Source organism: Acipenser ruthenus, chromosome 21, assembly GCF_902713425.1.
Source record: "Acipenser ruthenus chromosome 21, fAciRut3.2 maternal haplotype, whole genome shotgun sequence".
Taxonomy (NCBI): domain Eukaryota; kingdom Metazoa; phylum Chordata; class Actinopteri; order Acipenseriformes; family Acipenseridae; genus Acipenser; species Acipenser ruthenus.
In genome coordinates, this window is record NC_081209.1 from 22645520 (window position 1) to 22667831 (window position 22312).

The following is a 22312-nucleotide window of genomic DNA, read 5'->3' on the forward strand; positions in this document are numbered from 1 at the left end:
CATCATGTTTAACATGAGTTTATTAACATGACATGAAAAGTTCAAAATATACCTTTATACTGTAATACCAGTTTACTACCCTGACCAGTAGGCGACGTTAAAAAGCTTCTAAAATAGTAACATGTTGCTAAATGTATTTCATCATTCATATCCAATACTAAATATAACTACCTAACATATAAAAAGTTGCTAAATCACATGTGCAGGAAGTGAACTCATAACAGCACATTCTTTCTAAATGCTTTTTGTATTTCCTGTGTGTACAGCATCGTTGTGCAGGGTTCAGGTCACAGTATATGTGAAACGTTTGCTTTCAGCCGAGCTGTTTGGTTGGGCATGTTGTTGTACCAGGTATGCAAAGTGTGTCACAATATATATTTAAAGTTCTCATTCTAATCCAGTTGCCTTGGTGACAAGTTTGCACTGCTGTCATTTTGCAGCTATCTGTCCTGATAACCGACCTATTCCAACTGTTGCAAATCCCGTATTGAGAGATATTTATTTTCAGATCTAGACACTATAAAGGCACAGTTAATAAATATATATATATTAAAAACAGTCACCGTGTGCTTTTTGTTTAGTCTTCCTTCGACACAAGAGGGCAGAAGCGGAGAAACCTCGCAGTTTATGGGAGGAGACGGGAGCAGCTGCGGAATAGCCTGAGTAACGGGGCTGAGCGAAACGAGCCTGGTGACAGATTGTGAGTCTGACAAAACAGTGAGAGCAGCAGAGCGGAAAGTGAAGGGATCGGCCAAACCTGACAGCTGGGAGGTGAGCTACACAATGCTCGATTAGTTCCTAAAACCTACTTAACTTTGTTTACAAGCGGCAGGCTGGGGAAAGCTAAATCGCTTCCAAAAATTAAAATATACTCAATGGATGGCTCCCGAAGATGATACAGAGCATGATTCTACTACTAGTGCTGAGCTAAGGTAGTTGAGCCGTACAGCCTTTTCCAACACACAGGAAGGAACGAAAAAAAGGGCTGGATATAGAGACCGGGGCCACAAAGCACCCTCCCAGTCTGAATCAACCAAAAAGGACAGCGGCAGGCTTCTTATCCACAGCAGGCCAGCGAAATAACCAAAAAAGGCAGCAGCACGAAACGGAGGATAAGAAGAGTTTGTTTAAAAGTTGGATGCGCGTTTTAAAAAGTTGCTTGAGTGATTTGACTACGAGTGTTGCATTGCAAACCAAACTTGACGTGTTTTTTTGTGGTCAGTCATTAGCAGCTATTTTAATTGTTGAATATTGACTATCTTAAACAAAAGCAATAGTCTTTTGGCACCCATGGCAGCCGAAGCACTTGAAAGTCAGGCAGTGGTAGGTGATACTGGATTGACTAAAAACAATTCGGAGTCAGATTCAGACACACCCAGGCTAGTCGTATCTCAGAAAGTGGAACCCAGGCCACCAGCAGCAACACTGACTCCAGATGAAGTCTCTGAATCGCCACAGCACAGGATGGCACCTTCATCAGGGAGTGCTGATGGTGCAGCTTTAGCGACTCCAACCAAAACAGGAGGTCCGCCACAGGAAGCTGCGGACGTTAGGACCTCTACCACGGGTAGAAGTTATGAACAGCTCTCCTCAGAACAGAATGGAAGGTGAGTGACAGCTGTCTTGCAGTTCCATCACCAAACTAATTTCGCAATGCAACACACCTGTCAGTAGTCGATCTAACCCTAAAAACAGCTATTGTTAAATGTTGCACACGTTGTTGTAAACACAAAACAAGAAATATATGCATTCTTCCATTTATTCTCTTTGCATTTCCCATTTTAACTGAACTGGCAAGATATATTATTATATTATACTATATTATTACCCTTTTGGTATGTTTTGGGTATGGAGGTTGCCAAATAATAGTTGAAATCTGGGCTTTAGTATCATAATAGAACTTGCAAAGCAAAAATGAGCAGTATTGTCAATTTTTAAAATCCTCATTGGCCCTGCATACATGTAATGCAAACCAGGAAACCCACCAACAGTACTGTAGCCACCAGTTATTTTTAATTCAAAAGATGCCTGGTGTTACTGTACAAATACTCCAAGCTGTTAGCCACACCCTTTATAGACTTGAATTATCACAAAAGCTTGATACATTCCTCTGCCCTCCCCCACACTTCCCCCAAGACCACAGTGGCTCATGTGACTAATGTACTGCTTACCAGTATAAGGGGTAAATGTTCTGATACAGTCTTACACCTGTGTTGAAATTGGGTTCGCAATGGAGATGTACTGTAGTCTACCCTATGGTTCTCCATGCGAGGCTGCTAACATTATTAAAAAGGTGCCAGTGAGTTATTACTACTAAATTATTACATTAGTTTTCAAATACAGACATACATTTATTTATTTGAAAGGCAATACTTTGTTCATCAAAATTACCCAAATTTACTCTTGGTGTCATGGCTCTGATGTAGATTACAGTTGAAAGAATGCAAATAAAATAATGTCCAGAACCTCTTTCTTCAATTCTGAGCAGAACTAGTTGAGCAGAGTAAGGTATTGTAAGACTGAGGTGGGCAGCTGCAGGATTGTGGTGAGACAAGACAGTCACACGTCTGTATGAGTGTTTGGCAAACCTCATCCTGGCGTTTAGTGCCATAAATACAGGCCCTGTCTAGTTTAGGCTTGTAATACTGTACACTAAACATACTACACACAAAGCGCTCACTACCTGAGTCAGCTGCTGCAGTACACTAAAATCATTCATTTCTTCTCAAGCTGCAGCAAGTCTACTGAAAAGGTGTCCTTTTGCAAAAAATAATTAATGAAACACCTTATAATTATAGTTTTTTTTTAAGTCGGGGGAGGGGGGATTTACACAGAGGCATCATCGTAGGCTGCAGTAATTTAACATTTTCTCTGCACATAAAATAGTTGAATTAATTGTATTTCATCTAGGCAGGTATACTGTAGCAACCACATAACATCAAGTGTTTCACAGTTCAATCCTCTTACAAATGTACATTGCTAAAGCCACCCACACAGATATGGTAATGAGCACTAATTGCTGCTGTGCTGTACTGTACCAGACCTGCAAGTGTAACTGCACTGCTTTCATAGCTGCTGCTACAGAACTACTGTGCAACCACTTCCACCAAGGTGCCTGTTTAGTACTAGGATTGGACATTTTCAGGAGCTCCAGGGGCTTAAAGTCCAGCACCTAGTCTTGAATTTCAGAACTCTTATCACAGAGACCATTTTTTTCAAAAGTATCCCGATTATTTATTTTTTTTGGTTGATATTTTTATTCACACAAATCAGCTGGAAATAGATTTCTCAGAGCCTTCGTCAGATCATGCTCCCAAACTTCTCTGTTCCCAGAATAGCCTCGGTACATGACATTGAGCGTTTTTACAAGAATAAAGTTTCTTTTGGCATTTTGGATATGTCACCACAATAATAGTATACAGTATGTTGCATAGTGTTTGTCATTCCAAGCAAGTCACTGATCCCTGTATACTGTACTGTATGTAAGCCAGCCTGCTTGTACCCTGCCTGTCCTGCCATTCACTCACTGCTAACCAGTCACATAGCCTAATGGACAACAAAAACATCGATGTGTAAGGATCATTATTGAGCTTCCTAGACAGTGGTGATTGATTCATTTTGCTTTCGGCAAAGCACAGTAGCACAAATACTGTACAGAGGCTTCACAATGCAAACACAATGATATTTAGGCTTGATTTGAATTATTAAAATCCTGACAAAAAATAATGGCAAGGGAAACAAGCTGCTCACTAACCAGTGAAGCTGAATTGCTCCAGAAAAGACTCCTCAGGCTGATTGTGGGGAAGCATTTGAGTGTTGCACCACAGGCTTCAGTGCACTTTGCTTCACAAGTGAGCTTAAAGTATAAAGCACAAGGAAAATATAGATGATAAAACCACACATCTAAAAAAAAACTTTTGATTTTTTTGACAAAGTAACCAAATTAACATTTTACAAAGCTGGGAGGTGTCTCCAACGTGACACTTCAGAAACCTGTCCATGTCATTTTTACTGCCAGGAGAAAAGCGAGGTCAAAGGGTGAGCAAAATGAGACATTACAACTCCTAGTAGGAAATATGGTAACAAGATGACTTTCTAATTCCCTGCTCAGATTAAATCATGCCTCTCATATCAAGTGGGTTTCTGTTACTGGCTTTCCCATTATGGGAAATGGGGGCAATGATGTGAAATTTCCAGGAAGGAACATTATGTAGATAGACTGCAGTTTTATAGGAGATATCAAAACAATTAGGATTATTTTGAAGTAACATATCACTGCAATACAGACAACATGGGTACAGGTTAAGTAACCTTTTTTTGTTAACACTTACCTGTGCAGTCACAGTGTAAATACACAACTGCCCCATTGAGTTTTTTTTTTTGTTCTACAGTAATGAAGTGAATGGGAAACTCTTACAATAATCACTTTTTTATATCTGTGATGGGTCTCACATCATACAAGATCCACAGACCAGATGCTGCACTGGGTTCAGTAACTGCAGTGCTGCTCTGTTTCATACTACAGTAGTTCACTATTCCTCCTTATCTTTAAACCTGAAGGGGCAACCTTGCATTGCATGGTATCTGTAGGAGCAGGTCTAGCTGATATGTTATTTCAAAATAATCCTAATTGTTTGTGATAAAACCTGATCATGAAATTCTTTGGTACTTGACTATCAGAATATGAGGACACAGGTTACAGGAACATGACGGTCGCTGCTATAGTGGTTAAAATGAACGCCTTGGTCTGTAATGAAGTGAGTTTAAGCTCTTGCCTGGCTGTACATGTTTTGAATGGCAGTCAGATACAGTAAGACCTAATTTGGCCAAATTTTGAAGGAAACGCCTTGTAATAATGCAGTAACTGCGCCCTAATCTGTTACCTGTCCAGACAGATCTGCTGTAAGAGCAACATGCACGTCTATAACGAGTCACAAAAGCATTTTGAAATCCTTTGTTTTCATCACATTCTTTTCTTCACTTTCTAAGTGAGTGACTCATTCTGTAGACATGTCATCCAGCCTGGTGGTTTCAAAACAATCTGTTCTTCCTCTGTATTAAGAATCCTGCGTTGAACACATTTGGCATGGATGGGGTTGTCTGAAGCCATAATGGTTGTGAGGATTAAAAAAAAAAAAAAATGTGTAACTAAATTGATTGCACATGCTTCACAAGTTTCGGGATGTGGTTCGTTTTCTGGAGCCAAACAGTGTTTTACTATTGTATTAAAAAAAAAAAAAAAACTGTTTTGTAGTTGTATAAAATTGAGGTTTGAGATTTTAAATAATGAAAATAAATATATTTTGAGGTGCTTCTGTACTTTAACATACTGTAGCATTTGCTCACAATGGATTTGGAGCAAGTATTGTACACTTTCTTAGGTGCCCTGATACAGTGCAGACCCTGCAGCAGTGCTGATAAACTGCTGGACTGCAGTTCTGGATTCACAGCGCAATGCCACTATTACCATGTGGTATCATTCTTCCCATTGTCTCTTAATACCGTCGTACTGACATGTTACCATTCAAGATCGTTTGATAACGGATGCCACCGCTACACAAATGGCAATTTATTTCCGCTGTGTTTAATTTCTTTCAAAACTTCTAACATCAATATTTGTTTGTCTACATAATCATGAAGAAAATTATAACGCACATCCTTGCTTTTTAATTTGTCAGTTATGCTGATGTAAAAATAAAAAGATTAACTGTTAAACTTGCTGAAAAGGAGTACAGTACACTATATTAACATGATATGGTAATGATAACAAGTTAGTTTTAACAGTTTGTACTTTATTAACCTCATACAAAGAAGCACAACCGTATGAAAGAAAGTGCTGCAGGATGTTGAGCAGTAACCCATACAATCGCTGTGCAGGGAATATGATCCAAAAATCCCATAGGGTTTTACAAGGAATTTCCTGGAGGAATCTTGCTCATTTTGTGCAAGAAATGAATTGCAAAAAGGGTGCTGGGATCAAATTCTACAGGTCTCTGCAATAAGACCTGCATACAGGTATCATACAGTGCACATGGTAAATGTACTGCACAACAGAAATGTGTAGTAAAATGTATTTATGTAACATGAAAGCATGAAACATTAATGTCACCACCTGGTCTACCTGACGAGGCACGAAACCCCTCACCTGCATTATGGATTACTGCAGATCAACCAAGGGGTAGCTACTGTATAAGGGGAAGGAGGCGAATGAAACGTAAGGTCACTTGCTTTGTTTTCTGATTGGTTCCGATAAGATGACGTGATGTGTTTAGGGGGCAGCCGTTCCTCTCAAAGGTTCATTTAATGTATTGCACCTCCATCAAAGATCCAACACGACGGTTAATTACTCTGTTCCGTTTCACTCTGTTATTATTTAATAAGTAAATGCAGTCACTCAAGTACAGTGGGCAGCGCGGAGTGAAAGCAGCTGCAGTTTAAGAGGGATTTGGACTCGAATGCTAGTTGGAGCAGTCTGAGCATTTAATAATGATGCTGTGTGTTTTTGCAGGGGTTGGGGGTCCTAATTGTACTAAAGGATGCAACATGCACTCTAGATTAGTCTGATTCAAGGAGTTGTGAATTGGGTATTGATAAGCAGAGATGCAGTGTGGACTGAGTCCCTGATAAAAGAACAATTCTACCCTTGAATGATGCACACGTCTTATCAATGGACCAAATGCAAAGTGAAGGAAGTGGGCAGCGCTTCTAAAGAATAAATACTGAACATTAAGAATAATGCAGCGACTCAGGGGGGAAAAAGACAGGTGGATTGTACAGCTGTGGCCAAAAGTTTTGCATCACTATATAGAATTCACAAATGTTGCTTCATAAAGTCGAAAGAAACCTGCTGTTGTTACGTTAACATATTGGAATACATACCGCTTTGCAGTTTTCCATGTACTTAACGAACAACTGACAGAAATTTAAAAAATGTGACATTTCAAAATCAAACATGAAATGCTGTCCTACTAAAATTTTTCATATTGTGTTTTTTTTTTTGTTTTTGTTTAAATTATGCCTCAATCCTAAAATTCTGGGTGAGGCTACATTTTTGGCCTAGCTGTAGCTCATTCTGGAAGGATGTAATCTGATCTATCTTGTGATGCGTTAAGGAAGTTCTTTGAAGCCTGCTGCTGTTAATGACCAAGAAGCACATTTGTACACTGGAGTATTCACATTTAACTGGGAAATATTTCTTACAGTAAATCTGACTAAAAGTTACTTTTTTTTTTTTAACTTCAATTTGACATAAAGGTTAACGGTGGTTTCATGTAATTCTTGATTGTACACCCTTGTAATACTGTATGAATGAACATTGTAAAATATGAATGGTCCATGAGTGAGCCACAACCAAAACCAATTTAGTACAGTCTGGCAGGGCGATTGAAACTCATGATACTGTCCAACAAACACAAAGTGAAAAGTTGAGGATCGCGGAAAACAGCTCACTGTTTCCCTTGACCGGCACAGGGCTAGCTGATCTGGTGTTGGTGACATTAGTACTGTTGTTTCCTATGCAAATTCTTTTCTTTGTGCTCCTTTATACCAGAGGTTTTGTGTCCAGAAATATCATGGACAATCATGGGTGTTTTATAAATGCAGCTTGTTTCATCCTTCTGAAGCTCTGTACACCAAAGTGCTATAAATGCTGTTGTTTTGACAGAGGGCGTCATTTATGGCCATGATCAACATGCTCCTTCACAAGTGGTCACATGACAGTCCCGATTGAAGAGAGGAGAAGGAAGCTTTGGCTGTGTGCAGGAGTCCATTTTTAACAGGTTTCCTTTCGTTTGCATTGCAGCCTGCTCGAGAGGCAGGAGTCGGTGGCCACCACAGAGGCCAGGCTGAGGATGGAGTTTGTGGAGCTGAAAGAAGAATGGCAGGATGAAGATTTCCCAAGGTACTCAAACAATGAGGCTCTGATGTCTTTCAGACGCCACCCCTGGTTTTGTGTATAAACACTAAGCCACATCACGCAGCACGAGAAGATTGCAGTTAGTGAGGAGGGGCTTTCTCAGGGAAGTTAAACAGAAGTTCTGAGGTGAAGCACAGTTCATCTGCTGTCACGTTTCTGAAACAAGTGCCTCTCCTTTGAGAAATGGTTTGCATTATGCCACCTAGAAAAGGACCAGCATTATACTTGTCAGATTCCAACAACTTTTTCTTGTAAAAGAGGAGGCCTCTTTTTATAACCTTTCCCTAAACTGCAGTGCTGCATGAACGAATTTATTGCTTACAGTGTTTAAATATTCAGATAATTAAACAAATGGAGCACTCCACTTGAATATATTTTCCTAACTGTAATGTAAGGGACACAGAGCCTCTTCTTGTGGTCCCATGTTCAAGTGTTTTTCAGACACGAACACTCTCCCAGCTAATGGTTAGATACAAGCAGATATGATCCAAGTAATCCACTAATGTATACAGCAGGTAAATACACTGTTTCTACTAGGAAAACACACAGACCTGTTGCTCATCTCGGGTCAAGTAATCCAGGATACACCAGATGACACAGACTCTGTATTTACTGCTGCAACTAAAGGAGACACCCCCTAATAAATAACAGCTGGTTTGCAGTCATGCCACAGCCATTCAGAGTTGTGATTATGGGCAGGTTTGAGGATGGTTGTGAAAAGCTCCTATTGGGGTGTTGGGTTGGACGATAATAAAATACTTTTTTTTAACTCTCATTCATTGCAACTTTCTTCCTAGTTAGCTGTTCTTGCTCTTGATGTGCTTTTCACATTTATAATGAAGCCAGACCTCTGTTCTCTCCCACAATAGAAGGGGCTCTGAATTAACTGTATGTTCAGATGCCCAGCATTTCCTGTCTATAGGAAGAGAGGGACAAAACCTCTCAGTAGAAGTGTGACTCTGATTCTTTCTAGCTTTAGATGACAGAAACAATACTAATTCAGAAAATAAATAAATAGATGCGTTTTCTTCAATAATTGTAATCTAAACCACCAAAACAGCTTTGAACGACTAAAACCTATCCTAGAGTAAAGTGGTGGCACAATTACATAGAGTAGGTAGTGCCACTTACATTTTATATAAGAAATATTAGAGAACTGGTTGTTATCAGACTTCTGGCACTCATTAACTCTACGTTGTCTGGTTTATATTCTGTGCCTGGGTATATGTTTGTTATTGACATGCAGTACGTTTTTCTGATTTCACAGGCCACTTCCAGAAGAGGAGGACATCCACATGGATGGGGAGCTTTTCACAGCCTCTGGGAGAGAAAGCCATCCTGGTGAGTGGGCAGAGGCAGTGATTTCTCCCTTGAATCCCTTTAAAGCTGAGTCTCTGGATTGCAGCCACAGTACAAATCAATGCACAGCAAGTTAATAAGACAATACAATCACAATACATAAACAGTATTACGTGCAGCCGTTCAAAAGTGTTATATATTCAGGTTGCACGTTATATCCCCTTCATTCACTGTGTGCACAATTTCCTATCTATGTATCTATTTTATAATGCATATATGTTTTTTTTTTTACAGTTATGGCAGAGCAACTTCTTGAACTCCACAGAGTTCACACAAACTGTTTTAAAATTTCAATAAAATAAATTAAACATTTGTGACAGGAAGGGGATATACAAAGTGCGTAATATACCTGGATTGTAGTATACAGAGTTGTATGCTATATGCTATTTTTGATAGGGCTTTTTTATTATTTGTTTATTTAGCAGATGCCTTTATCTAAGGCGACTTACAGAGACTAGGGTGTGTGAACTATGCATCAGCTGCAGAGTCACTTAAAATTACATCTCACCCGAAAGACACAAAGGAGGTTAAGTGACTTGCTCAGGGTCACACAATGAGTCAGTGGCTGAGGTGGGATTTGAACCGGGGACCTTCTGGTTACAAGCCCCTTTCTTTAACGACTAGACCACACTATATATTTGTTTATTTTCTTTTATTTTCTAGTTCCGCGGTCTTTTGAGGCAAACGGCGATAAGAAAGCCAGGAAGAAGCTAGTGGCCCCCAATATCAGTCTGACGCTGAATCGCAGCGATGGGTCCGTGCTGTCAGATGAGCTGGAGGAGAGTGGGGAGTTGGATCTGGATGATATGGACACACCCTCTGACAACAGCAATGAGTTTGAATGGGAAGGTAAGCACAATGCACAGTGCCTGATGCATTCACTTCTAGCCCAAGAGGAACAGGGTAGTCTGGTCCCTTTCTGCAGTGATGGTGGTCGCAGAGTCTTTGCAGTACGTAGTTATTGAGGTAAGAAATGAACCGCATACACCCACTCAGTTGAATACACAATATGTTGGGAAACTTTAACAGGTGTTTTTCTACTTTTGAAGAATGTTTAGCCTGCTGCTTTGTATTGCAACGGTACCAAAAAGAAAGACTTACTAATCAATTTAAAAGAAAACACTGTCATACTCAGTTTACTGAAGTATTATAACTAGGCTTGATTATGATGTTGACTCTACAGAAGACATTCTCGTCTTGAATGCAACGCTGTCATGATTCCTTGCTTTATGTCGTAGCGTCGGTAAAGCAATCTAATAAATGTGTGTTCTTGTTCTTCTCTTCATTATACAAGCTAGCTGTGTTGTGTCTGTTGGTATTTACAGCGTTGACAATCCTGACATATACCCCAGTGGACTAACAACATTAGTTTACCCTTTAAGTTCTAAGTGTTCATAACATGTTAAAAAGGGTGTCTGTCTTGTTTTTGTGTTTCCAAATGCTGCTTTCTGCTCTCTCTCCTGGAAGGATTGTTCCCATTCACTGCTTTTTCTTGGAAGCAGGCTTCAGGCAGGCAGTAGGTCTGTCTCCTGTCTCTTCTGTGGTAAGGTTCACAGCACATACAGAAGACCAAATGTCTCTTTGTTTTGCTCACACAGAAATCAGCCAAGCTTTGAAGAAGTGATTTGCTTTATTTAAAATGTTTTTTTTTGTTTTTTGTTTTTTTTTCAATAAAATAAAATCAAGTCATCAGTTACCCTCATATACATGTAAACCCAGATTATATTCATTACCCCAATCCTATTGTAATTATATGAATGTTATGTCATGTGAATTTGCTTGGATAAATTAATGTCACAGACTGAAAATCAAGATCAGATTTTTGTTTAAAGTCACGGTTTGACCACTTCTGATCCTAATTTTAAAGCATGCCTTTTTTTCTTTTGCTCATACAATCCGTCAATAAAAAGGTTTATTAAAATAAAAAAAACATGTAAAAACTTGACAATGTATAAAATCTGCACTTCTGAAATCAATGCTGTGTTAAAATCCAGAGAGAAGGGTGCAGATACCCAAGTGAAATTGGAAACCGTCCAAATTAGGATGAAAAGTGGTTTACCGTGCAAGACCAATTACAAGCGACACATTGTACAGAATCACAACATTTGCTTAAATGATGAATCCTACCTTGGTCCCACTGAGTGGACAGACCATGCAGAGCCGCTTGTACAGCTAGCTGATCATTTTAGGCTGCAGTGGGGTGGTCTAATTATACTCAAGTAAACATGAAAGTATGTTTAAAACTTTGCAACATAGCTCAGTCAATTGAATACTTTATAAAAACTGAGTAAATAATGTTTTGTGTACGTTTACTTACATTTAAAAATAGACTTACTTTGGTTGGATTATACCAATATTTACTACATTTACTCAGAACTACTACAACTTATCAACCGGGCCTTAAATGCGCTTACTGACTAATGATAAAGGTCATGATTCTAAGCCCATTACCTGATATGGGACTCATCATTTCAGTGAACAAGGAACCCCCCTGTAAATAGGGAATCATTTAAGACTCCCATTGCATAGCAGTTGAAGTCATTCCAGGTTTCCCATGAGCCTTGGAGTAAGTGTACAAAAGGACTGTCTCTTTAGTCTTAGGTGTGTCTAATTGAGTCTCTACATTAAAAGCTGGAATGTCTCAAGCCGCTGTAAACCGGGAGTCTTGAACTGTACCCTGTGAATCGTGTGTGATCTGAAGTGGTTTACAGTAACTGATGGGGGAATTTTCCAGATGATCTTCCCAAGCCCAAGACGACTGAGGTTCTCCGAAAGGGCATGGACTCGATCCAGGAGTACTCCACCACGGACGAGAGGGAGGAGGGGCGGCGCTGGCGAGTGTTCAGGATCGGAGATCAGGACCACAGAGTGGACATGAAGACAATCGAGCCCTACAAGAGGGTGATCAGTCACGGAGGTCAGTGATGAGGGGCGCGTTATTTCTGCGGTTTTAATTCAGTGTGTGTAGGAGCTTGGGAATGACCATGGCTTTGCTGTTAGACTGCAGGGACGGTGAATTTGAACTGAAAGGCCTCTTTGCGTGCGTTTTGCATTTAGCCAAGGCTTTAAAATACTTTTTCATATTTGCAACATTACAAACGCCCCACCTGCTTTTGTCTTTTGTTCTTTTTTTTTTGTATTCTTTATTGTAATTTTCCAACCACGCTGCTTCAGAGCCAGTTCTAGACCATTCATGTGAGGCTGTAGTACTGGAAGGGGCAGTTTCAACTTTTAAAGTGTGCTGCTTTTTTATTGTCCTCTACGGGTTGCGTAGAGGGCTTATATTGGACCGTGACGCCACTGATAAAACAAGGGCGTGGTTGTACAGTATTTGTTATTAGCCTATTTGTTTTTCTATGGGTGTCTCGCTATATTGTGGCCCTCGATATATAGTGGATTTATAACACCCGCTATATATCGAGTGGGTGATGTATGTTAATAAGTTAACTAAACAAAGAAACGTGTCCCTCTATATTAATGTATATTTTAACTTGTATATCTTTTTTTTTCCTGTTCAAGGATATCTTTCAGTCTTTGTGCAGCAGGAAGGTTGGAATTTGCACCATGAAAACTGTCTAAACTGGACTGTGCTTTCTGTTCTAGGTTACTATGGAGATGGCTTGAATGCCATCATCGTGTTTGCTGTATGTTTCATGCCAGAGGGCAATCTGCCCAATTACAGATATATCATGGACAATCTTTTTAAGTAAGTGAACATTCATATTCATACAGGTTTTGATTGTGTCAGTGTGCTATTATTGAGCATCTTTCTTCAAACATGAGGGGGTTGATTTGAAGAGCAGCTCTAACCAGTGTTTTCCCTTTAGGTATGTAATTGGTACTCTAGAGCTGCTGGTCGCTGAGAACTATATGATAGTGTATTTAAATGGTGCTACAACACGCCGAAAGATGCCAAGTTTAGGCTGGCTCCGGAAATGCTATCAGCAGATTGACAGGAGGTAAGGTCACCTGAAGAATGAACTTTTACTGGAACGTTAAAAAAAGAAATGTAGTTATAATGTTAGACAAGCAAATCGTCATTGTGGAACACCAAATACTTTTCTAAACGTATAAGAAACAACTTGAGAGCCAAAATGAAAAGTATGAGTTGTTATTTTTACGTTTTGTAACTCTGTGGGCCACCTTTGAGGAAAAACTGGTAGTTGTGTTATTTGTGTCAACTGAACTTAGAATGTGCATTCTCATTGTAGGTTACGGAAAAACCTGAAATCCTTAATAATTGTTCACCCTTCCTGGTTTATCAGAACGCTTCTGGCTGTCACACGGCCGTTCATAAGGTAAGTACAACAGCTGGTCCTGTGTTTTAAAGACTGCTCAACGAGTAATGGCTGCATTGGAGTAGGATGATTAAGACAGTGTGTATTTCGCTGTGGGATATCTGCACACCTCGGGTGTGTTGGGAGGCAATGGGGGAGTTTCCATGTGTGTTCTAATTTCTCTCGAGACATTGTGCTCGAGCCAAATGAAAAATGACCCTATGCATTTGGGTTTCCATTGGCTCAGTTTTACTCGACAAGAGCCTCTTTTCACCTGACGTCATGCAAATGAAGGGGAAAGGAGGAGGTCGATATGCAAATTAGCCATGCGTAGGCGTGCTGTTTTCGCAGACAGCTCGGGAAAATATGGTTTCCACGCACAGAGAACAGGTACACCAGGGAATCTCATCTTGAAATCCATAGTTGTCAGGTGACATCTTGTTTGAGTGAAACTCTAAAGCACAGTGTTAAGCTCATGTAATAAAGCTGTGATTTGTAAATACAAATGCATTGTGGTTTTGTTCTTTTTTTCTGCTATGTACTGTACAGTGCTTTGCGATACTTTTGTATAAAAATCACTATATAAATGCAATAAATAAATAAATGCCTCGTGCCTGGTTGTTTGATGATGTGTTTTACTGCACTTGCCCAAATTGTTATTCAGATGTCCATTGGTGGGGTGGCATTATATTAGTAGTGAATAATATTTCAACTAATTTATCACAAGACTTATTACTTAAAGAAAATAATGAACCCGGAGGTGTATAGTGAAACTGTTCAACCCAGCTATTGCAGATCACCATGGCTGAAAACCAGCGTAGACATAGGATTATAGGATCAGTGCCAGACACCTTCCACGTATGCTCCCAAGGCTGTCTGGATTGGGAGCAGTGGACGTTTCCACGTGAAAATGGGCGTGGATTTCCCATGTTTTACGTTATGCTCACAGGTAAATTAGATTTACCCTAGCCCCCTCTGTGGTCGTTATTTTCGGCCATAAACCTGATTCTGTCGAGATGTTCTCCCAAACTTGCACGCGCATCGCCACTTAACGTGTAAATAACCACACATGGAAACCTCCCCCTTGTCATTGTATATTAATAAGAATTATGCACAGAGCAGCTGTCAAAGATAGCCACCCTACCAATAGGCTTAGGGGCTTGTTGCTGAAGCTGTAATATGGTATATTCCTTTGTATTACCTTGTCCTACTTCAAGAGGAACTAGCTTGTCTTGGCACTAATCTCAAACCACCTAATGTTACCTTGGGTAAGGTAGTCCAAGATTAGTATTATTCAGTGTCTGTGAAACCACTCCTTAATGTTCTATAGCAATCCCATTCTAGCACAGCTCAGTTTATGCATAACATGTACCTGCTATGTTCAGCAGGGTTATCTGCTTTGTCTTTTCTTGTTTCCCCAGCTCAAAATTTAGCCAAAAAATCAAGTATGTCTTCACCTTAACAGAGCTAGCTGAGCTAGTTCCTATGGAGTATGTTTCTATACCAGAGTGCATCAAACAGTAAGTGTGATCTTTTCTCTTTAATTAGGCCAGTAAGCAATATGTTTTATATGCATAGTATGTTTTTTGCACAGCTCATAGTGTGCTGTTATATGTAGAAAAAAGGACTTTTAACACGAAATGCCTGTTCTGATGCTGTTATCCTTTGACTGCCGTTCTTTGCATTGTTTTGTAACGAGTAAACAAAACTCTTGTTTCATATCGAAAATGCCTACAGAACATAAATGTACATAGCCCCTTACCTGGGAGGACAAAAATATGGTCTGTCAATCAAACCTTCTTTGACATTAAATTCTCAGTGCCTTATAATATGAGGAGGCTTCAAGACCCCCTGTTTTTCTGTTTTGCGTTATCGTTTCTGCATTATAACACTAGATAATAAGCTACTTGGTGATCAGCATTTTTAATTCTGTTCTTTTCAAGTGTTTGTTCGTCTGTCTTGAGTGTCTTGTTGGCTGTTCAATTTTCTTTGACCTAATTCCATAACCACTTTTCCCTACCCTTCAAAGGTATGAAGAAGAAAAATTTAGGAAAACGCGTAAAAGGTATCTGTACCCCTATTTAGGGAATTGGCTAGGCCTGCGTAGATTGCATTGCACGGAACTAACTCTGCAATTACTGTATTGGTTGGCTTGCATGAATGTGACACACGGTTTGTTTAAACACCCCCAACCCCCCAAAAAGGAGCACATTGCTTTGCCCCAGTTTTAAAAATGACTCAACATTCTCAGCACGACTTATCAAATAGAATGCATCTTTTAAGTCTTTAGCCATAGAGCTTACTGGTGCAGCCAGCTTTATCCATTAAACTATCTGCTTGAGGCTTCAGAAACCACTGTCTTGTCTTTGCTTTTGCTTTGCTTTTTCTCATGAGTCCCAGGTGTACCCAATTGAGAAAAGACCAGTTGGTCCTCCCTCGATCCCTATAGAATGGGGAGACTCCTAATACAAATGCACTTGAAGTTCCTTTGTCTTCTCTTACCATTTGCTCTGCTATTTTCTATTTTGTTCTCCTTCTCACAGACAGGAAAGCTCAGTACATCATCTGTGAGTATTGCATCCCCAGCAGTATATCATTTTACATTAAGATACTGTGCTATTTGTGTTCCGCCTCATAATAAGAATGGACCAGTCCCATGCTCTGAAGGAGCATTGGAACACTTCCTACACTCTGCAGGAACCAAACAGCAAGGAGGGGGGGCTACCTCTAATCCAGTTGCAAGTGTATTTCTCGTGCACTCCTTGCTGTGTCAGGCCCACGAGCGAAGTGAGTCGGTCTGTCATACAAAGACTGCAAGAGAAAGTACACTTTCAACTTGATTAGGGGAAGCCACCGAACATCCCAGAAGTCATCAAATCCAAATTTTAAAAAAGATGAAAATTTGATATTTACGCACTTAATCTGTTTATATATAAGCTGGTGTGGTTTAAACTCTTAGAATGCTTTGTCATTGACATTCTGAGTGCGAGATCTACACTCCCAGTGAAATTCTAAGTGTACTGGTAGGTTTCAATGGGGACGTGACTATAATTGTTAATGGAAGTCAAAAGGCTATTTAGTTCAAATTGCACCATTGCTCATTTATTCTCATCCTACATCAGTTTCACAAAACCCTGCTCATTTCATCTTAAATGTAATTTGTTCAAAACATCTCAATTTCCCCCTTTTACTGCTCTTTAGTTTTATGTTTCAAAAAGTAGTGTCTCAATCCCTGAGTTAACCAATATTTTGATTTCAACAGTATGCCTAGCTGAGCTTCAATCACCTCCAATCTCTTTACACTGCTGAAATTGGCTTGCCTAAATCTATAAACCACAGACTGACCCACTACCTGCATATCCTTAATCCTCTTGATGTAAAAAGACTTGACCCCTCTTAAAGATAATTCAGTTGTGCACTGTTCACAAAATAATCTTTAGATTTATTGGGTTGTACTAATTACAGTGAAAAGGTTGCTGGATGAATTCAATCCGTGCTCTCCTACCTTCTGTCTTCTTGCCTTGAATTTGACGAGAATTGAATTTGGACGAGATAAAAAAAATAACTACAGTAACTCTGGTAACGTAATTCATGACAGGAAACTGGAATATGTTAAATTATTTTCAGTCAACAGCAAACCTACCTGAAGTAGACAAAATGATGTAGATCGTCCGCCGCTATGTAACAAAACGTTTTAATCACATTTCTACTGGTTTTATTGGATTTAAACGTTTACTTAAATACTGCTTTTTTTGTAGCAACTTTGGCATTGCAGGCCTTGCATATGTAGAACCCACAAGGCAGCCCTCTTGCAACAATACGAAAGGGTGGAGATCACGTGACTGATGCTAACAAAACAACTAATAAAGCCTGATTCACACTTTAATACAATCTAAAATGCATTTTCATTTTCATACAAATGATGTTGCATTTTAATGAAACGTTCCATTTTATATGCTGTAGAATACTCCCTTGCACTGTGATAAAGCAAATTACTGAAAAGTGTTGTTAGGAATGCCAGTAAGCTGCGTGACGTCTTTTCAAGAGTACATTTTTGGGTGAACGATGAGTTGTGTCACAGAGCAGATGCCTTTTTAGAGCACTTGGAACAAATCTATTTTTTACTGAAGAACTTTTTCTTCGAATTGTATTCTTGTAGGAATACTGCATGGGAACAGAGCTTTGCTTCATACGAATTTGAAACAAAAAAAAAAGTCTATTAATGCATCCTCCACTGATGGAGAAATACTACAGAGAAGCTCTTTATGTTCTCCTTTCCAGTAATTATCCTGTGGTTTATGAGTTCGTCCTAACAGGTCAGCATGACGCAATGTTTAGACGGGTCTTAAAATCCCACTGGTTGCCAATGCTAACAACAAACAACAGTAGAAATCGTTTGCGTCAGGAAGATAATGGATGTTTTTTGTATTGTTCTGCAAATTTAGGTTTGAACGCTGAAGCCCCAGAGTGGAAAATTAGCATCTTTGTTGCTTGGTAATAAAGTTAGTAGCTGTTTTGTGTTTGTGGAGTATAGGGTTCACACTGGTTATTTGGTGACTGTGGACTATTGGTTGTTGTGTTCTTGTGTGGTGCACTATGGTGGTTGTTAAAGGCACATGATGTAGCACTCTTTTCTTTAAGACTCCTTAAAAGTTATGCAGCTAAACTGAAAATTGTTGGTTATGCAAGAACCATATTTTATGAAAACAGAAAGCGATTGCTTGTTCTTTGCAATAGCTGATGGGAGATTTCCTCTCTTCCAGCTGCTGTGTCTCCTAAGTGTTATGTGATTAGGTTATACTCACGTGATTCCAGTAACCAGGAAATCATAGGCCGATTACTGTACATTGGACAAAATGAAAACAGTTGCTTGTCCTATATGTTTCTTTCATGAATTGTGGTTCCTTCATGACAAAATAAGATACACAATCAAGTGTACAGTTTCTTTTAGTTTCATCCTGTATGTGCTGTAGCAGTCTTCCATGTTAGTTTAGACAACAGGCTTTACACAAATGTTATCCACTCCTGATAATTCTCATCAAATCAAGGGTTGCCATTGTACCTGTAAACTTGCACAAATAATGAGGTGGTCATCACAGTTAAGGTTAATCCACTTACATAATAGAGAGCAAAGCATAAAAAATTGAATTTAAGATTAATTGATCACATTGATTTAGCGAGGAAAGCAGTACCAGTTGCACTGACTTATTAGCTTTATAGAGGCCAGTAAAATCTCATACCAGAAGCTTTCATTTTTTTTTTTTGGGAGCATTAGAGACTGAAGACGCGGGACAGAATTGCACAGTTACCCAGCATGTGAAAAACAACGACACTTGATATATTTCATTTAATTGTCATAAGCAGGGGGCAGGTATGGAATTCATATTATCAGTGTGTAATTTTGACTCCCTCTCCAACTACCTCTGTTTTGGTTTTATTTTGAATCCACAGACTTGACAAGGATATGCTTGGGAAACAGGAGACGGCAGCAGCCCAGCAGTGAATAGACCCAATCCCAGTCCTTCATGGAAAGATGTGACCGACTGAAGAATGCTGCTTTAATGCATTTACAGTGCATTGGTCAGCCGTTGCCTTTAGATATTATTGTTCTAGAATAAGAGCCTTTTAATATTGTTAGGAGCCTGGGATGTCATAGCAATGGTCACTGTTGTATTTGTATGCCAAACACTTACTGTTCAGGACGATCGCCAAGCATTTTGTATATTTTACCTATCATGCCAAACTTTAAGAAACTATATATATGGCACTAATTTTGAATGATGCATGTTCTTCAGTACATTTAAAAATATATATTTATATTCCTAAGTGGAAAAGGATAGAGATTAATATATTTTTATGGTGGATATGATTTTGAGCAATATTTTATAGGTCTGTGAACCTGCAGCATGTATATTATAAAAACCAAAGGCAGAGACTTTCTGTGCTCTTTGACTGCTGATGGTCTGCATGAAAAGGCTCACATGTGTTTATTGTACATGCAATAAAAAAAATAAGCCATTTTGGAAAACTGGTAAAACTAAGATGTAGTCCTAGGAAGAATGTAGATGTAACGAGGAAAGAAGAATTGTTTTTCACTTTGGAATGTATTTGTGTAGTTTGTTACTGACTGTTGTCAGATGTGTGTAAAAAGTATCTTATTGTACATTTACTGATTGCAAGTAAACTGCCTACTGCAAAAAAAACATTACTGTACACGTCTGATATTAAATTCACAGAATCACAGTTTGAGTTAGATGTAACTCTCTATGCAATAACTTTGCAAAAAGACAACCCTTTTCTACAGGATCATTTATTCATTCATTTCAGTGTCTTACCCAGAAAGACCCAAAAAAAAACTTTGTACCAAAGACTGGACTAATTAAATGGTCTGTTGTTTCACATCTTCTAGACCTATATAGAGGTCTGCAGTGTTGAAAAAGTGTAATTAGCTAACTACATGTTTTTATATTTTTAAACACCCAATCATATATATGTATTTGTGTGTGTATGTATGAATTTGCGTATCTATACATATCTATTCATATACAGTATGCATATAGTGTACGTTTGTAATATAACAGGTATTGATTGAGGCTTGTTGCATGTGATAGGATTCCACCTGCTGCTTAATAAACCCTTTTGGTGCTGGAATGCAAGATTAAATAAAACCTTGCTCCACTAGAAGGTGCCAGATATCCGTGTTTCCATTCAGTTAATCCCAACTGAGACAGAATGTTGTTACAAACCTCAAGGGAAAAGTTGCTTCAGCAGTTCCAGTACTGTAAAAGTTCTGCATTTCTGGTGATTTTAAGTGTTGATTGGATAATGATTAGACCTCTGCAGCACAGCTCTCTCTAACCAGTGAGCTCAAGATTTGTATGGATAGCTGCTGCTTAGTCAGGAATGGTTCATTTTAGCTGCATTTCTTCCAGTAAGAATATACTGTATTTGGTCACTGTACTGTCTAAAACAATATCTGAGTGTGTTTAACAGTTAAAGGTTGTGTTTTAAAGATGTAGGAGCTCTGAAAATATGTACGGTCAAATCTATTTATTTTCAGTCCTTTGCTGGTTTCAGTACCATTTCTCTGTTCCCTTTATGATTATGCAGATCAACTTCTCGTCACAAATAACTTTTTCTCACCTTGAAAAGTCTGGAGGTGTGACGGCTCCGTGTTGGTAATACCCCTTAACATACCAAGCACTGACTAGGCCTATTGAATAACACTCAATGAGCTTTAATGAAAGTGAAGAACAGGGAATGACAGTAAAACATTTCTTTTGTAAGGAATACTGTGCCCAACGCAGAGAGCCTTGGGGGACTGGAACACCTCCGAACTGTGATATTGAGAAAGACTTTGTGAAGCGTTTGTCTAAATCTAAAGTTTTCTTGTTTTGTTTAGTACTACATACACTTACTGTCCCTTCACAACTGGTTCAGTAGATTCCTGTTTTCTCTGTCAGTCTGTTCAATAACACTCAAACGTCCAAGACTACCACATGTGTGTTTTTTTTTTTTCTATAAATTTAGTAATCACCAATTATTTTATTATTTTCTCCCAATTTGGCATATCCAATTAATTTTAGGCTCAGCTCACCGCTACCACCCCCATGTTGACTCGGGAGCGGTGAAGACGAGCACATGCTGTCCTCCGAAGCATGTCCCAGCCAGACTACAGGGATCGCTGGTGCGCAGTGAGCCGAGGACACACTGGCCGACCTAAGCCCTCCCCTCCCGGCGGCACTCGGACAATTGTCCGCCGCCCCTGGGAGCTCCCGTCTACGGTCAGCAATAGAATAGCCTGGACTCGAACCGGCAACCTCCAGGCTATAGGGCGCATCCTGTACTCCACTCGGAGTGCCTTTACCAGATGCGCCACTCGGAAGCCCTCTGTCAGCACCGTGCCGAGCCTTGCTGTACATGCTGTAGAGGTGGAATCCTGATTGAACTTCACTTTCTTTTTGTAAGCAATAGGCTTTGTATTTTAGGAAATTAAAACATCTTCAGTTTACTGTACAGTTTGACGGTATTGTGTAGAACCTGTAAGTTCTTACTGCTACTGTAAAGCACTATATTAAAAGAACATGGCCTGTCTTTCCAAGACTTATAACTTCCACTATTTCATTTTGAAAGGAGTGTTTCAGTTAAAGCCAAGCGCAATCTCACAGGAAATTACATTCCAGGAATGTGTCATGACAGCACAGAAAGCAATAAGAAAACCCCACAGCAGTCTGCTCTCATTTTAATTCAATTTTCTGCCTCTTTATAAACTCCTTGATAGTTGATATTCAGGACTGCTGTAATGGTGCATGGTAGCTGTTTGGCATTGCTCTTCTTTGCTGAAGTGGTTGCCAAGTGGCAGTCTGCAGAGGAGAATTTGTGGGGAAAAGCACAAGAGATTTGAAACCAAAAATGTGAGAAATATTTCATATATTATTTGTAAATATTTGAAGAGGGGATGATTTTTTATTGTAGGATACTAAAATATTGTCAAACTTCCCCAAGCAACCAGCAGGGGTGGTCACATTCTTTGTTGGTTCAGTGTACAAACCAGGTCAATAATTTTCCCCAATGTATGTGTTTGGGGATCCCTCCACACTACACTAGCTACAGTAACAGCCCATCTTCCGGTTGTCTTCATGGTTTGATTTGCAAGCACCCATTGTTTTGCTTTACTCATGGATGCGTTATACACTAGTTATATAGTTTATTGTATTTTATACAATTCAAAATAGAAATACCACTTGATAACAACTTTAAT

General features: G+C 39.3%; 1 protein-coding gene across 13 annotated transcripts; it reads left to right on the forward strand.

Annotated features, from left to right (window-relative positions):
* The first annotated feature begins 335 nt into the window (after positions 1 to 335).
* On the forward strand, positions 336 to 20143 carry LOC117428150 (BCL2/adenovirus E1B 19 kDa protein-interacting protein 2-like). 13 transcript variants are annotated; one of them, XM_058995063.1, is made up of 13 exons: positions 336 to 351; positions 582 to 1607; positions 7802 to 7900; positions 9183 to 9256; positions 9938 to 10123; positions 12009 to 12191; positions 12878 to 12980; positions 13102 to 13233; positions 13486 to 13572; positions 14973 to 15071; positions 15581 to 15616; positions 16095 to 16118; positions 19003 to 20143. In XM_058995063.1, the coding sequence occupies exons 2-13, from the start codon at positions 1291 to 1293 to the stop codon at positions 19052 to 19054; spliced, it is 1392 nt and encodes a 463-aa protein (XP_058851046.1). In that variant the 5' UTR covers positions 336 to 351; positions 582 to 1290; the 3' UTR covers positions 19055 to 20143. The 13 variants fall into 13 exon arrangements, with proteins under 13 accessions (XP_058851046.1, XP_058851049.1, XP_058851048.1 ...); XM_058995066.1 differs by lacking the exon at positions 336 to 351 and adding an exon at positions 17997 to 18053 and having other exon boundaries at positions 542 to 1607; XM_058995065.1 differs by lacking the exon at positions 336 to 351 and adding an exon at positions 17997 to 18045 and having other exon boundaries at positions 542 to 1607.
* Positions 20144 to 22312: the final 2169 nt, after the last annotated feature.